Source organism: Neofelis nebulosa, chromosome 8, assembly GCF_028018385.1.
Source record: "Neofelis nebulosa isolate mNeoNeb1 chromosome 8, mNeoNeb1.pri, whole genome shotgun sequence".
In the NCBI taxonomy this organism is placed as follows: Eukaryota; Metazoa; Chordata; class Mammalia; order Carnivora; family Felidae; genus Neofelis; species Neofelis nebulosa.
The window spans coordinates 138,257,182-138,272,456 of NC_080789.1; the positions used below are offsets into that span (position 1 = coordinate 138,257,182).

General features: G+C 41.1%; 1 protein-coding gene across 2 annotated transcripts in view; it reads right to left on the minus strand.

Moving 5' to 3' along the window:
• Positions 1-466: 466 nt before the first annotated feature.
• The window catches only part of NET1 (neuroepithelial cell transforming 1), a 61,486-nt gene continuing 46,677 nt past the window's right edge, over positions 467-15,275 (minus strand). Inside the window, exons 1-10 of one of the 2 annotated variants that reach the window (XM_058682006.1) lie at positions 13,179-13,452; positions 7,192-7,299; positions 6,593-6,760; positions 6,141-6,203; positions 5,769-5,865; positions 5,554-5,630; positions 4,591-4,848; positions 3,991-4,161; positions 2,639-2,825; positions 467-2,311 (exon numbers count right to left, since the gene is read on the minus strand). In XM_058682006.1, the coding sequence (XP_058537989.1) occupies positions 1,902-2,311; positions 2,639-2,825; positions 3,991-4,161; positions 4,591-4,848; positions 5,554-5,630; positions 5,769-5,865; positions 6,141-6,203; positions 6,593-6,760; positions 7,192-7,299; positions 13,179-13,271 (1,632 nt within the window). In that variant the 5' untranslated portion in view covers positions 13,272-13,452 and the 3' untranslated portion in view covers positions 467-1,901. Of the gene's footprint in view, positions 2,312-2,638; positions 2,826-3,990; positions 4,162-4,590; positions 4,849-5,553; positions 5,631-5,768; positions 5,866-6,140; positions 6,204-6,592; positions 6,761-7,191; positions 7,300-13,178; positions 13,453-15,275 lie in introns of those variants that run through there. The other variant, XM_058682005.1, reaches the window with a different exon arrangement.

Genomic DNA, 15,275 nt, shown 5'->3' on the forward strand with positions numbered 1-15,275 from the left:
AGGTGCTTAAATTAAAACCTGAATCAGCTGTGTCTCCCTCTCTGCCCCTCACCTGCTCACACCATCTCTCTCAAAAATAAACATTAAAAAAAAATTCTTTAAAAAAGACAAAATCTGAAATGCATCAGGATGCTTTGCTATTAGCTTTACTATTATATATCCAGAAAGTGGCCAGATGTCCACCTATCTTCAATCCAACAGCTATTTCTGATTACACTGCATTCTAAATGGTTTAAGAAGATGCACAAAATTTGACCTTATAATTCAATCTTTCCCTTATTCCCGAGTGCATTTCAAAGGTTTGGTTATATACGATTTTTAGAAACTTCTGAGGCTTGCCATTATCTCTTTGCTGCACCAGCATTTCCTGGCAAATATCCCCCAACATCCACCAGCCAAGAAACCTTTGAAGGTGATTGTGTGTGTGCTTTTTTTTTTAATTGTATAATTCATTTATACAGAGACATCATTTGGATTATCTATTTACAGTCTTTTTCAATTTTCATTTCCACTGGCCAGATATAGTTCACATAATACTCAACATTTACTGGAATTGATCACCATTAGAAATCTGCCATGACACAGGGCTTAAAGACTATGGCCTCATCTCAACAAGAAACATTTTACAGTAAAAGATCCATCAGTCGTTTTCCCTCTTATGAATAAATCCGCCAGAACTGATCTAATATGGTCAAATGTTCACACATTTCATTGCTTCTTCTCAAACCCGTAAACCAAGGCAAATTAAATTCACTTCCCCCAAGCCTTCTACAACTTACTACACACCCTCGAGTTTAGCTTTTACTATCTCCTTTCATGTTCTGGAACAACCAGACATTTTTACTTTAAGACAACACTACTCTCTTAGACCCTTTTTTTTTTTTTTTAACTTTTTACCGGTCAGTTGCCTTCCCTCTTGCTTTTCAGACAACACTAACACTTTTAACAAAATCCTTATGGCAGTTTTCTTTCAGTATATACGGAGTCATTTCATGTGTGGTCTCCACTCTGAATGCTACACTTTAAAAAACTGCAATTTTCTTAATTGGCTCAAAAACAGTATGGCTTGGTTTCACTTGGTAAAGTCACTGATTTAAAAAAAAGATATATATATGTATATATATATACACACACACACACACACATACACACACATTTTTAATCAAAGAGGAAGAATACTTTAAAGACATGCCAACTGAAAAGGCAAAAGCATTGAAGTAAAAAAAAAAAAAATCAAAGCAAATACTAAAAACTACTTTACAAATTAAAAAAAATTAAGTATTTGGCAGTTTAAATGGATGAAAAATGAGGAATGTGCAGTGAAAAACAAATATAAAGCATTCCAGTTGATACAATGGAAAACTTAATTAAGTCTTATGGTTTGTTTTCCAAGGAATTTATGTTTCAGTGTAAGTTCTGAAATATTACAAACATATTCCACTTAGATTTTAGTTGCATGTAAAGTTTATCAAAGAAACACTGGTAAAATCCCATATTTGCAAAACTTTAGGTTTTAGCAAATATTGTAAATATCACAATTGGTTGGTATCAGAAAGTCACGATGAATGCAGAATAAAGAGAAAATCCATTTCATAAATATTTCATTTGATTAAAAATACCAGGCTCGCATGTTCTAAATAATCTGAGGAAAACATCTTTAAAAAAAAGGGGGGGGGGGGGGGGGCTACAGTTTAACAGTAATCTGCGTATATCTTTAGCTGCCATTTAAAAAAAAAAAAAAAAAAAGGAACAACAACCAAAACCAACCGAAAACACAGAAAACGTTAGGACCGGTCGTAAGTAGTAGCCCTGCGACGCTCCCACGCTCACATTACAAGAAAAAAAACTGTACACATTTATAAATAAACAGTCTCTCCACCAGTGAATACACAGAACTTCCTTTATACCAAAGTCTCTTTCCGTTTGCCACCGAACGGGGCTGTGTCCCTGGCCTTCCGGAAGCCGGACCGTGTCTGCTGAGCTCTCGCACCCTTCGTGTCCTCTGCCGCGCGCCCCGGGGCGCCGCACTCCGGAGCGTCTCCGCTGACTTCCACCTGGGTCACACCGGAGGCCACGGACGCCCTTCTCTGGAGCGCGGCGGTCCCGGCGGCGGCGGCGGCGGCGGCGGCGGCGGGGGTGTTGTCCTCACCCTCCGCGGGCGGCTGGGGTGCGCCGGCGGCCGGCTGGAAGGGCGCGATGGCGGTGCGGATGCAGTTGAACCACTGCTGCTTGTGGAACACGTCGTTGGCCTGCAGGGTGTGGGACTGGCCCGGACACGGGTCTTGGAAGCGAACTCGAAAGATATTTTTGGCTGGAAGAATAAGAAACGTCAATAAGACTTTTAAAAAGTTGACTGCAAATAAAATCGTACGTTTTCACACGGCTGCTAGCGGCTCCGTCACGTGCACGTGTGTCAGGCGGACACGTCACGGGAGGCCCGCACGCGACTTCTCAGACGTGCCGGCTGGCGCGGGAGCGGCACGGCGCCGCGCTCGGCGGGCGGACCAGGCGCGGGAAAAGGGAATCCACCTCACTGCAGACGTTTCGCGCAGGGACAGAATTCTTAGAGACCACGACCCAATTCACGTAGGCTCTGAGCTTACGTGTATTTACACGGCCTGAGACTCTGCATCCGTACCTTTGTCTGAGTTGCCGAAAGCCCCTCGAAAGGACCCTCCCATTCGCACGTCTCCATCCTGCAGGTCTTCCAAGACCAGCTCTTGGACGGGGATCGGCTGCCGATAAACCTGGTAAGAGTGACGCTCGTTTCGCGTAACAGGCCGCGTCAAAACCAAGATGTCTTGAAACAGGAATATGTGCAGTTTCTGGAGAAACAAGAAACGAATACTTCCTCAGCGTGGAACTCGGCGACCCGAAGTGCCTGAAACCCACCATGAAAACGTCTTGCTTCGACATTACTAATTTCATCAGATTCACGGACTCCCATCGCCCTGCCAACGACCTCCTAGAGCAGCGCCCGCTAGGCTCTGCACGTCCTACGCGGAGAGCTGCTCGAACCTCACGCGGTACGAACCCATCTGTATCAGCGGGTCACATCGGATTAAGCCGCAGCTGAGGAAACGCCACGCACCGCGGAGGAGACCCACCGGCAGGAACGTGACTGGAGACACCAGTACCGCGCGCCACGGTTTCCTAGCAAAGTGAGGATGGAAAACGCAGGCCAGTGAAAGTGCCGGCGGTTCTACCTCGTCCCGCACAACCGTAAGCCTTTATAGAACAGTCAGGCCTCACGACAGCAATCAGACAGGTCGGGCCTCGGCTTTTTCTGAAAAGAACCTCAGCTCATGAACTGGGCTTCCCGGGGGGTGGGGGGGGTGGGGGGGTGGATGGGAATTCAGGAGGGCACCCGTGATGAGCCCCGGGTGATGCAGGAAGTTGTGGAATCACTGCACTGTGCACCTGAAGCCGATATAATACACCGCGGGCTGACTACCTGGAATCAGAATATAAACTGAAAACTTTTAAAAAGGGCTTCTTCCCGAAAAGCACGTAGCGGAACAAAAACACCACACCAGGCTTATCCTTGGTTCTAGCAGGCACTTTTATAATCAATATTTAAAAAATAAGTTTGCTTTCATTCCCTCTGCCGTAGAAAGTTGTTCAGTAGTGCTAACAGCTCCTTCCATCATTGTGACGTCTTCAAAAATTTTTCTGAAGGACATGCGCTTTTATTAGGAAACTGGTAATTCATTCCCAAAGGAACCCCTAGGCAAACAAGTTGATTTATGCTTCAGAACTAAAGAATCAACTATTAACCATTCTCCACCAAGGCATTTATTTTAAGTCAGTCTGTCACAACAGAAACCAAAGTCTGCTTTACCACAGCTGGTAACGTAAAAGAAACACCAGTAACCTTTCGTTGTGTGATGAGTTTTACAAACCTGCTTCATAATTTACACGGAAGAAATGAAATACGGCAGGAAGATAAAGGTAATCGCTCACTTCGTGTTAGTGTGCAAACACACTCACATGTCCACTTTTATTCTTCAGTTCCCCGTGGCACAGCAGCACTTTGCTTGCTTCGATTCTAGGGTCCTTCTGCTTTTCGTCCAGATACTCCAGTTTGTCAATGTAATACTGGCATTCCGATTCACCTTTCTTCAAGTTGATATCAGACAGAACTCCTTGTATTATCAGTATCTAAAAATTATCAGGAAATCAAGGAAGCATTTTCAGCACATTAACTTAACTGTTTCCTTACAGGCCTAAAACATATTAAAATGACTGGATAAAGCTCCAATGGCCTCTAGAAATCCGATCATTCAGTTAGTCCCTGCATTTTACAGATGAAACAGCCTCAGCCAAACTGCGTGACCCGCCCAAAGTCACACAGCTAGCTAGTGGGAGGGCTCAGATATGAGAATCCAGTCTTTTACCTGAAACATAACTATAAAATGCATTACACGTCTCTCTATTGCTTAGCGTACTAACGTCCTGGGTGCCCAGAAGAGCAGAACGTTTCACCGTGTGGCAATACGCGTGACGTCTGACAGCACCACTGCATATACCTTTCCAAGGCAAGTTAACGTATAAACTTGAAAAGTGTTAAGAATCTTCTACTGGACTTACAGCTTCCTCCAGAAGCTGAGCATCAGGGTGGTCTTTTGGAGTGTGTCTAAGAATTTCTTTTAATAGCAAAGGGTATTTGACCAGGCGGCTTCGAGGAATATCTAGGAAGCTCCAAAGATCTAGTTTTCGACTGAAGGGAGACTCAAGACACCGCTGGAGGAAGTCTTGGACTCTCGGGTCCTGTTTCTTCTGATCAAGAAGAACTTTGGCCGCCAGCTGGTTACTACAGTAACCTTTGTAGGCATTCAGGCCCGGCAACTGAAGGAAAGGAAGCGAAAACACGGTACGGTAAGTTCCTGTTGTGATTTAGGCCATCAGTAAGCCTGTGAAAACAAGCACAAGTCTTATAGCTAATTCTTGAAAGTTTTAATAAGCGGTGAGGCCCTCCCTGCAGATGTAACGGGTGGGATGGGATCCCGGGCCAACATCAGAGTATCCTTTCCTAATTTCCCGACAGTTTGGCTAAATCCAACCGGAGACCGATGATCTCTGCCTTCTCCCAGCCTCGGCTGGATGCTAGTCTTCCATTTTCCCAGGGCACCGCGGGTCCCTCTACCACCGTCACCACCAACCTTGGGACTGCTCGTGCTCCCGACTATCCTCTCACTAGAGTGTAAGTGTAGAGATGTCTCTCCTCACGGAACCCCCCATGGTCCCTCCTACAATAGCACCTGTCATCTGGCAGGCACTCAAACGTTAACTGAAACAGTAAAACACGTAATGTGGGAACTGTGCCCAAAGAGGATCATATTTTTAAAACAAATAAACCCGTATCAGTCACGAAGTCTCTTTTTAAGCCAAGACTGTCAACTTCCCACAGCTATCTAATTTTGTTCAGTTTTAATGCCTTGTTTATCTGTCTTCTGAATTCAGTCAGTGGACCCAATGGACCTGGTATTCGCCACAGATGAGGAGTATGGCATATATGTAAAAACTATCTGGTGTCAGCAGCTCACTTCATACCCAGTTCACAAGAACGTGACCGATCTGCTCCACTGTTCCACCAGGTTTCGTTGCTTCTGCTATTCTTGCCAACAGATCTGAAGTGGAAAAAGGCAGAGATACCAATAATACGCTCATTTAAAAAAATAACTCCACACTAAGTTAGAAGTTCAGATTCAAAACAACTTCTGCTAATGCTGTTCAGATACCAATGAGAATTCAGTGGCCTATCTTACCTTCATGGAGAGGTATGTAAGCGTCCAAATCACCAAATATCTGGGTGAGTTCCTCCTCTGACATAATAGACAGCTTTAACATGGGGTCATGGTAGGCCTATCAGAGGGGGAAAAGTGGGTCATGCAAAGCGATCAAGCAAATAAAACATGATGAGAGACCTTCTTGAACACAAGCATGACTGACTACATAAAAGCTAGCGTGGATTTCATTTATTACACATCAAAGAAACTAAAGTATATGTTAATACTCAAACAGGCTCTACTGATATTCATATTTGAAGAGATGTGAAACTATAGAAGGTTTTATCCTTTATAATTTGTTAAATAAAGTTTTTTAAAACTAGAGCACATGATAAAAAGTTATTTACTGACCTTTCTTGCAAGCTTGAGATCCTCAATTAAATCCTGTTCACCTCGGGACATTTCATATATTGCCTAAAAAAAAAAAAAAAATCCAGCAAACACTGTAGGTCATTCCTTCGAGAAAGGAAAATTATATACAATTGATACTTATCATGAATTATTTAACTGATGTTATGAATAGCGCTCTTTAAAGGGACTCAATCTGAAAACCAGAATTCAGAATGGAATCTCCATTAAGTGGTTGCCACACGCTTTAGAACTTGACCCCATCAGAGTTAACTTTGATGACCACCACCCGTTACAGTGTTCCTGCTCAGCATGTGTTATGAATTAGCACTCAAATATAAAAATGCAAGCTGAGTTTGCCTTAGGCATTAGTTTGCTATTCTTCTGAAAACCTACGTTTAAAAAAAAGACGATTTTTTAGTATGAGACGATTTCTTAGTTGAATGCTAGCTCACCTCCTGACGTTTGATTTCTTTGGTAGTTAAAGACTCCTTCATGCTGACGTCCAGCATCTCGGACCACAGCACACTGCTTCTCCTTTTGGAAGGTGTGGGGGCTGTTGATCTGCTCGATGACTTCTGGGCAGAAGCCGGGGATCTGCTGTCACCACGAAGGGTAAATGACTTAAAAGTAAACAAACAAACAAAAAAGAGGTGAACAAAAGAGAAGATTTAAAGGAGACAGTAATTATTCTCTTCTTTTCTTAAAAAAAAAAATTAGAAAGACAAATTAAAAACAAAGTTCTGAGATTTCCCAATGCATAAAACAATTATCTGTCCAAGCTTCAATCTATCATTCTAAAATATTATCCGTCAGAATTACCTTTTGGGGATAAAAACTATTTAAGACTCTGCTGTGATATAAGCTGTAACTTAATATAATGAGGTTATGTAAATACTGTTCTGGTAAAAATATTCCTTATCAGCATGTTAAAAAAACGTATGTTTAAATGTAATAGTGTAAAACTGTACAACTCAAAGGAAAACACAAATTTAGGCTTCTCTGAAAAACCCCCTTCCTACGTTACTCACCTCCTAGCCCCACCCCTGCTTACCTGAATTGTTTGACCAAAGCGTCGGACTGCTCCATTTCTTACGGGAGAGATCAAGTTTGCCAAGGATGTGACCCGGGCGAGAGGTCGAACTCTTTTATTGCTTGGCTCCTGTAAAAACAAAAACAGGTTACGCTAAATGTGTGTTCAGGTATAATGGTTTCCAACAAGTTTGGACAAAGTCGAACACTCTCAAGAAACCAGTATTTGTACATTATAAAACGCAGCAATATGGAACCCTGGAAATGAATGTAGTCTTTTCAAAGCTTATTATTTTATTTTAGAGAGCGCGAGAGAGCATGTGTGTGTGTGAGTGTGCATAAGAGAAGGGCAGAGGGAGACAGAATCTCAAGCAGACTCCATACTCCACGTGGAGTCTGCATGGGGCTCAATCCCATGACTCTGGGATCATGACCTGAGCCGAAATCAAGAGTTGGACGCTCAACTGGCTGAGCCACCCAGGCATGTCCTGAATGTTGTCCTCTATTGTTAAAATGCTAAGAATACTAATGAGTAACAGTAAATTATGAAAAAAAATAAAGGGCATGAGAAAGGCCAGGTGAGTATCACTTTGAGAACAGAATATTATCATTAACAAAAGAAAAACTAAAATGAATTAGATTCCAGAATCCCATAGAACTTTTTAGTTTAATTAATTTACAGTCACTTTTAAAAAGTACCTGATTATTATGAAAAATTTCAAATACACACAAAAGTGAAAAGCAGCATAATGGTCCCACGTGCTTATCACTCAGCTTCGACAGTTTTCGATGTAAGAGTTTGCTTCACCTATTTTAAAGCAAATCCCAGACACTGTATCATTTCATTCTTAAATACTTCAGTTAGGGATCAGCTTCTAAATAAACATCTCTGCCCTGGAAAGGGTCAACTCTGAAGGCAGAGTGTCCCTGTATTCAAGCAGAGGCAGGACAGTGGTTAGGAGGGCACTCGGGCTCTGGAATCGGATGGACTGGGTCCAAAGCCTGCTCTGGCACTTGCTAGGGAATATCCTGGGCTTCAGTTCTCTTATCTGTAAAATGGGGCTCATGTTAGACCTTCTCTCCCAGAGTTGTTATGAAGAGTAAATAAGATATGTTTAAATGGCTTGAACGAGGCCTGGAACACATGAAATTTCTGCTATTACTAACATTCTGAGAAATATTTCCACTTAGTACACAAACACTGGGATTTTGGAATAATAAGGTTCTCTCTCAAACAATGTATTCACTTAAAGGAAAAATATATACAATTTTAGAAGAAATACTTATTGTTCTACATGTATTGTTTGTAATAGGTTAGCAAACATCACTTGATATTCAAGCATCTCAAGGCTTTTTTATAGCTTGTATTACTCTCACTTTACTTCTAGGAAAATGGAGGCATACCATCAGGTGACTCACACAGATACTGAAATAAAGGACATCAGATCATACCACAGCTCTAGCTTTTTCATGTCCGAGGGGTGTAATCATTTGTTTGTATTTGGTGCTTTTGACAATTGTGGCACACTTGACAAAATAACTCTGCTGACAGTTCAGAAGGACATACGATTAAATATGAACTTGAAAATAAAATTAAAATTAAAGATAAAGACAACACTTAAAAATTAGCATTTAAAAAGGGCAGATGAAAATTCTTTCTAAAAATTCTTTGATATGACTAAAGTAAGGGGTCAGAAAATGGAGTAAAAATAATTCCCTTAGTATAAATGAAGAACAAAATGGCAGAAAGAGTCAAAATCCTCCAGAAAGAAGCTTCAATGATTTGAATATTCAGCGAGGCAAGGAGACCTGAGCCAGCTCCTGCAGGTATACACCCGCAGGTACACACGCACAGGTACACACGTACCAGAAGGGAGCGTGACTTACGGAGTGAGGAGGCTGTGGAGAGAATCAGAGCAGGTCTTTGAAGGACGTGAGAGGTAGTGTTGTAAACCGACCCTCCCCCACCAAAAGAATGAATCCTAAAGTAAAACTTTGACTACAAAACCACTAACGTGCAAATGTTAAATGCACTAAAAAAGAAACCTTCAAGATATGTAGGAAAATGACAGACGCACTGTGAGGCCAAGGACATGTGCGAACGCCTTTCCAACGCACATCTGTGCAAGACTCAAGTGACACATGCACGACAGAAGGTCCTGCACGAGGCATTCCTTTCCATTTAGTGAAGACGGCACAAAGAGTCTTCTGTTTGAACAGAGATATAATTACCTCCTCACAAAGTAAGACAGGCCAATGGTAACTAGAAACAAAGCAGCTGTCAGAAAGTTCTGTTCCTTCTTGGAAAGAGAGGTTAATTCCTCTTCCCCATTTAAAGCAGAACAAAGTTGACTTTCTGCTAAGTCACAAAATATTTAATTTCAATTTAAAGCGGCTTTGGAAGGTGCTCTTCCCGATGAATTTGAAAAGAAGAGTTAGTTCGGATGGGAGGAAAAGATTTTTGGTATCTATTTTATTACACAACATCAAGGTAATGATAAAAAATCCTTTTCTTTATAGGATCAGTTATGTTCAACTGTTAATTTCCTAGGAACTCAAAATTATGTGGTATTTAAGGTTTAAACTACAGAATTTAGATTCAGATAATTAAATGTAAATATATCTAAAGAATCTTTCTGAAATTGATACAGATTTTGTTTACGTGGTCTATTTAGGGTGGCAAGTTATTAATGCGCAGCAGTATGTGCTGGTTAAATATGTTCTGCAGCCCTTCAGAAGGCCATCGATGTGACATCTTCAGAGGATATGGTAGTCTCCTGAGTTTACCTGATCTAAAATGTCTTGGTAAGAGTGCAGGCTAGCTCAGTCACTCAAGTAGGAGACTCTTCAAACATCCCTGTAAGTACGGCACTAAATCAGGAAATATGGGTTGGGGTGTGGGGGGCGGGGAGGGGAGGACACCTCTGTACTTTTCACACATGTTTCTGGCGATCCAAAAGTAAAGGCCTTACTGCTTTACTAAAAGGACATAGATGATAAATATTTAGGAGACACAACACAAACTTTTAACATACATATTTCAAGAGTATGAAAAATTTTAGTAACTTATAAAGTGTAGCTGAAACGTAAAGTTGTAACACTGAATATGTCTCACTTCTGGTTCTAGGATACACATACAGTATTTGAGAAAAATATACAGAAAACTTTTGTGGAAAAGTGATATGGATTAGACCTTCCTCTGTTATGTTATAGGGTCACCCTGAAGGCTTGGACAAAAACCTCCCTTTTAGAAACATAGGATTTGGCCTATGTAAGCTATAACCAAAAGTTTTTCTTTAGAGGTCCAGATGAACCATTTTAATGATCTTGGTTTGGTTATTAAGAACCTAAACATGTGCACTGTCACAAAACTATTTCAAAGACCAAGTTTTTCGAGAACTGGTATTATACCCACGTGCGCCGCTCTGCACACACAGAAAGCAGGCCCAGTGTTCGGAGGTGATGAAGGAAGAGAGGGTAGGGTCTTACCTTTCTTACCATCACTCAAAATAAGGCTTACATAATGGTTTCGTTACTGCTGTTATTTTTGTTCTGGAGTGCTGTTAACAGTGTTACGGTGAATACAAAAAGCTTAAAGAATGAGTGCAGATGGGGAAACTATGCACCCTCCTCAAAAGACAATCTGAAAAATCTATGCGAATAAACAAGGAATACCAACAAGTTTTATACACTCAAAAGCTTTCTACTGGAGCCAACCTCTCACCAGGGCCAAAGTTCACTGAAATGGAAAAATACCCCAATACCCTCGAACATAAATTTATGTTGTTTATTTAGGTTAGGTTTTAACCAGACTATCTAGTTTAGCCAGGCAATTGCATGCATTCTTTTATTTTAGGATATCTACTCTTACACTGAGTTTTTAATCAATTTATTTTAATAACCCAGTTGTAAACAGAAAATTGTTAAGATGGATTTGAAGTCTCTTACTGAGATGTATCTTGCATATAAAAGCAAAAAGATAGAAAAATTCTGTTGTGAACTCAGTCTTTTTTTTTTTTTTTTGTAGAAAGGTTTTTTTCTACTAATGATGTGACAAAAGAGGATAGGATAGAAAGGTCTCTTCCACCGTCAACCAAATCAAGGCACTTAAAAAAAAAAAAATACAGTATGGGGCGCCTGGCTGGCTCAGTCGGTAGAGCGTGTGACTCTTGATCTTGGGGTTGTGAGTTCCAGCCCCACACTGGGCGTACTTACTTAAAAAAAACAAAAAAACAAAACCATAGTTAAAAAGAAAAAAAAAGTATTAAATCTGGGTTTATTTGTTTGGTTTATTGGATGAATAACCTTTTCCTCTATTTGGCAAGAGCTTTAGAATAATAAAACTGAAAAGAAAAAATTATTTATAAAAAGATAAAAGAGTTATGATCACATAGGATTTCTTCCCTTTCTACTTAGTAACAGAAATTTTTCTTAGTCAAATTTAATCATTTATTTAAGGCTGGTATTGCCAGTACTAAAAACCTGACAACACTCCTGTTGTTTTTCGTCTTTGGAATAAAGGTGTGCCAGTAACATGGCCAGTGTCTGATACCAACAAAAAAGGCTAGTTCTTGATGGTCCGAAATACGATCAGTTTCAGTATTTACACTGATGACCCTGTAGGACTTGCTCTACTCAAAGGAAATGCTTACACATTTTGAGAAAACCGAAACATAAAAGCGAAAACCAAAACCATAACAAACACCAAAGCTGAAAGTACACCAAACAAAGGCACAATTCCTGAAGTGGGCAGCTATTTTAACTACCACAAGGTGTATGCATGAGACACAGCTTTACTGAGGTATACAATAAACTGCACATATTTAAAATGTATAATTTGGTTAAGTTCTGATAGAAGTACACAGCCACAAACTATCACCACAATTGAGACAAGAAGTATATAGTCAACTGGGGCATCGCTTTGGAATGCCCCCTCTCTGTAAAGAGAGCTTTCATACTATTCTTACTTTGTGATCTTATCTTAGGCTAGAATAAACTTTTGCCTGCTGCTCATTAAAAAAAAAAAAAAAAAAAAAAAAAAAAGAAGTAGTATATAGTTAATTGAGTACAGGAACAGTATTTCTTTTCTTTCTTTCTTTTTTTTTTTTTAAAGTAGGCTCCACACCCAGTGTGGAGTCCAAAGCTAGCCTTGAACTCATCACCCTGAGAGCAAGCCCTGAGCTGAGATCAAGAGTACGACCGCCAACCGACTGAGCCACTCAGGCGCCCCCAGGAACACTATTTCTATCACGTAAGTGAGAAGACAGTATATATACCATACAGTATATATATTGTAGTAACCAGTATAAATAGAATATCCATATAAGATTAAATCAGTTGTCAAAATTAAATAAAATGGCACGAAAATCATGATTTATTTTGATAAATGTTCATAAAGACTTTTAAAAACCGCAGTGACTTTAGACGATTAAAGCTAAGAGGGGAGAAGTACTTAAGTAATGATTCAATGGTCTAAATGTTCTAACGTATTTTTCTTTCTAAAAAAAAAAAAAAAGAAAAAACAAAACAAAAAACTGCACACAACAAATTTATTAGATGTGGAAAGAAAAATAAAAATAAGCACTAGGTCTGATAGCATTTTGGTTGCAATTTGTTCACGAGTGTGAACTTGCAAGGAAGGGATTCTTCTTTTCCTTTTACCCTATAAAGCAGTTCCTCAGACTAGGTAATCTAACTGCAAGTTAAAAAGAACAATGTGTTAAGCATCAGAAAAGCGACCAATTTAACCAAATTTAGCAGCGTGCACACTCACAATCTTTTTCTTTCTGTAGAAATTTGTGCACACTCAAACTGTGCTGCATCTAAACCTATCTGCACAGTAGTTTCTAAACTTAAGCCATAGAGCCAGACGCATTTCCCACTTGCATAAAAATCACGTATTTCAACACTCAGATCAGAAGTTAAGTTTAAAATCATATCGTTAAAAATCTTAAAAGTTCCGTGGAATCAGAAAACATTCCTCTGGCTTAAGTTTTCTTTCGGTCTTACCTCTTGTTCTCTGAAGGACTGATTATTAACATCCAGGACTCGGATAGTCCTTTTAATAGGCAGGAGACCTCCAATCTCATCATGAGCCACCATGCTTTCCCAAGTATCCCTTAAAACCTCTGGAGTTAATCCACATGCGAGCGAGCCCTGCGGCGAAGCCCTACTCCGGCACACGGGCTGGTCCTCCGAGTGCTCGGCACCCCCAGGCAGCCATCTGCCCAGGCCCGTCCCGGCGGTGGAGACGACCGCTTCTGCCAGCGGCACCGAGCAGGCGCCCGGACCTCCAGGCTCCGGGGGCGGGGCCCACCGCGGACCGGCTCCGCTGGGCGGGCACCTACGGCCACGTGACCCCAGTTAACTGACTACTGGGCGCACCTAGGCTTCTCCCTTTTCTCTGCGCAGGAGAGAGCTTTCTAAGAGGTTGGGAATTTCTCCAGTAAGACGGGAAGGTTCAAGGAAACTGGGTTAATGGAAGGCTTTTCCTGATTTAAAAAGCATTCCGGAAGGGCAGCTAATTGCTGATCTACGTTACCTACTCTAGGACTTAGCCACAGACAGGGATACTTTTCCTGTAAACCCTATTTCCTAGAAAGGAATTCAGTATGGACAACTTGACGACTTCAAGTAAGAAAACTGTAATTCAGAGTTAAGTGCATATACCAAAGAAAAGCCTGACTATTCAGGGTCCTTTTAGTGCAAGCATATTCACAACTGTGAGATTAAGCTTTTCCACCAGTTGCCACCATTTTTTGTTAAGACTGGCAGTGAGCACACTTCAGTTCATTCCGTTCCTAAGGTAACTCTTCTACAGGGCGATGGGTAAAGAACTGGGCCCCCTAAGATGTTAAAGTTCAGCATTTCTCAGACTTGGAGGCAGATATTTTTTTTCTGTTATGTTTTAAAAACTTTGTATCTGTGTAACATGTTTTCTAACATAAATACAAAAAAAAGGTGATTTCGTTCTAATAGCAGGGTCCTTCTCTATTCTGAATTAACTGATCTTGATATAGTCCTAAAAGAATCACAAGACTGGGGAACCTGGGTGGCTCAGGGGTTAAGCGTCAGACTTCGGCTCAGGTCATGTTCTCCTGGTTCATGAGTTCGAGCCCCGCGTTGGGCTCTGTGCTGGCACCTCAGAGCCTGGATCCTGCTTCAGATTCTGTATCTCCCTCTCTCTCTGCCCCTCCCCTGCTCACACTCTGTCTTTCTCTTTCTCAGAAATAAACATTTAAAGAAATTTAAAAAACTCACGAGAGCTACTTAAAATGTCTTGCACCTTACAGAGCAAGGAGGTTCACAGAGGTGAATTAACTTGCCCTAAGTCACGTGCCAGTGACAGTCTCCAACTTTGTAGTCGAAATCCTTTCCTCTGGGGAAAAGCACTGCTTATGATGGTTTGGTAGGTGTGCTAAGAAGATTTTCTTCCTCAACAGAAAGCACTGTATTCTATCTTGAAAGGTAGGATTTTATCTTAACTAGATGCTACTATGAAGATGATGCCAGTGAGTTGCAAAAAAAAAAAAAAAAAATTCTATTCTTAGGATTTATTAGGATGAGAGAAGTCTGAGAAATCTATGTGGAAGGCACTATTTTAGATTATGTGGGGGATACAAAAAGTAGGTTTCGCATCTGCTCTAAAGTACTAGCAGACCATTATGTAAAACTAGCCTACACAAAGAGATAAGTAATAAAAGCTTGCGAAAATTCCGAAGTGGTACAGTTAGCTGGTAAGTGCCACAGGAGTTCAGGAGAACCACTTCTGGCAGTTTTCCGGGGGGGTGGGGGGGGGGGGGGCGGGGGGATGGGGCTGGGAAAGATGCTACAGGAGAGGCTGTAAGATGTTATTTGAGTGGTACCTGGAAGGCCATGTTATGTTCTTCACAGGTCCAGGTAAGGGAAAAGTGCAAGACTTTCCCAAAAGAGCATGAAGGAGTGAGCACCCAGACTGTGGTCACGGGCTGTGGGTAAACAGGGATGAGCAGAGGATTTTACTGAGTAGGTGACAGATACTGAAACTTAAATTGTAAGCTGGCGTTTCAGAGGCTTTGAAAGATGACTGGACACATAATGCAAAAAGCCCAATCCAGTATCAAGAAC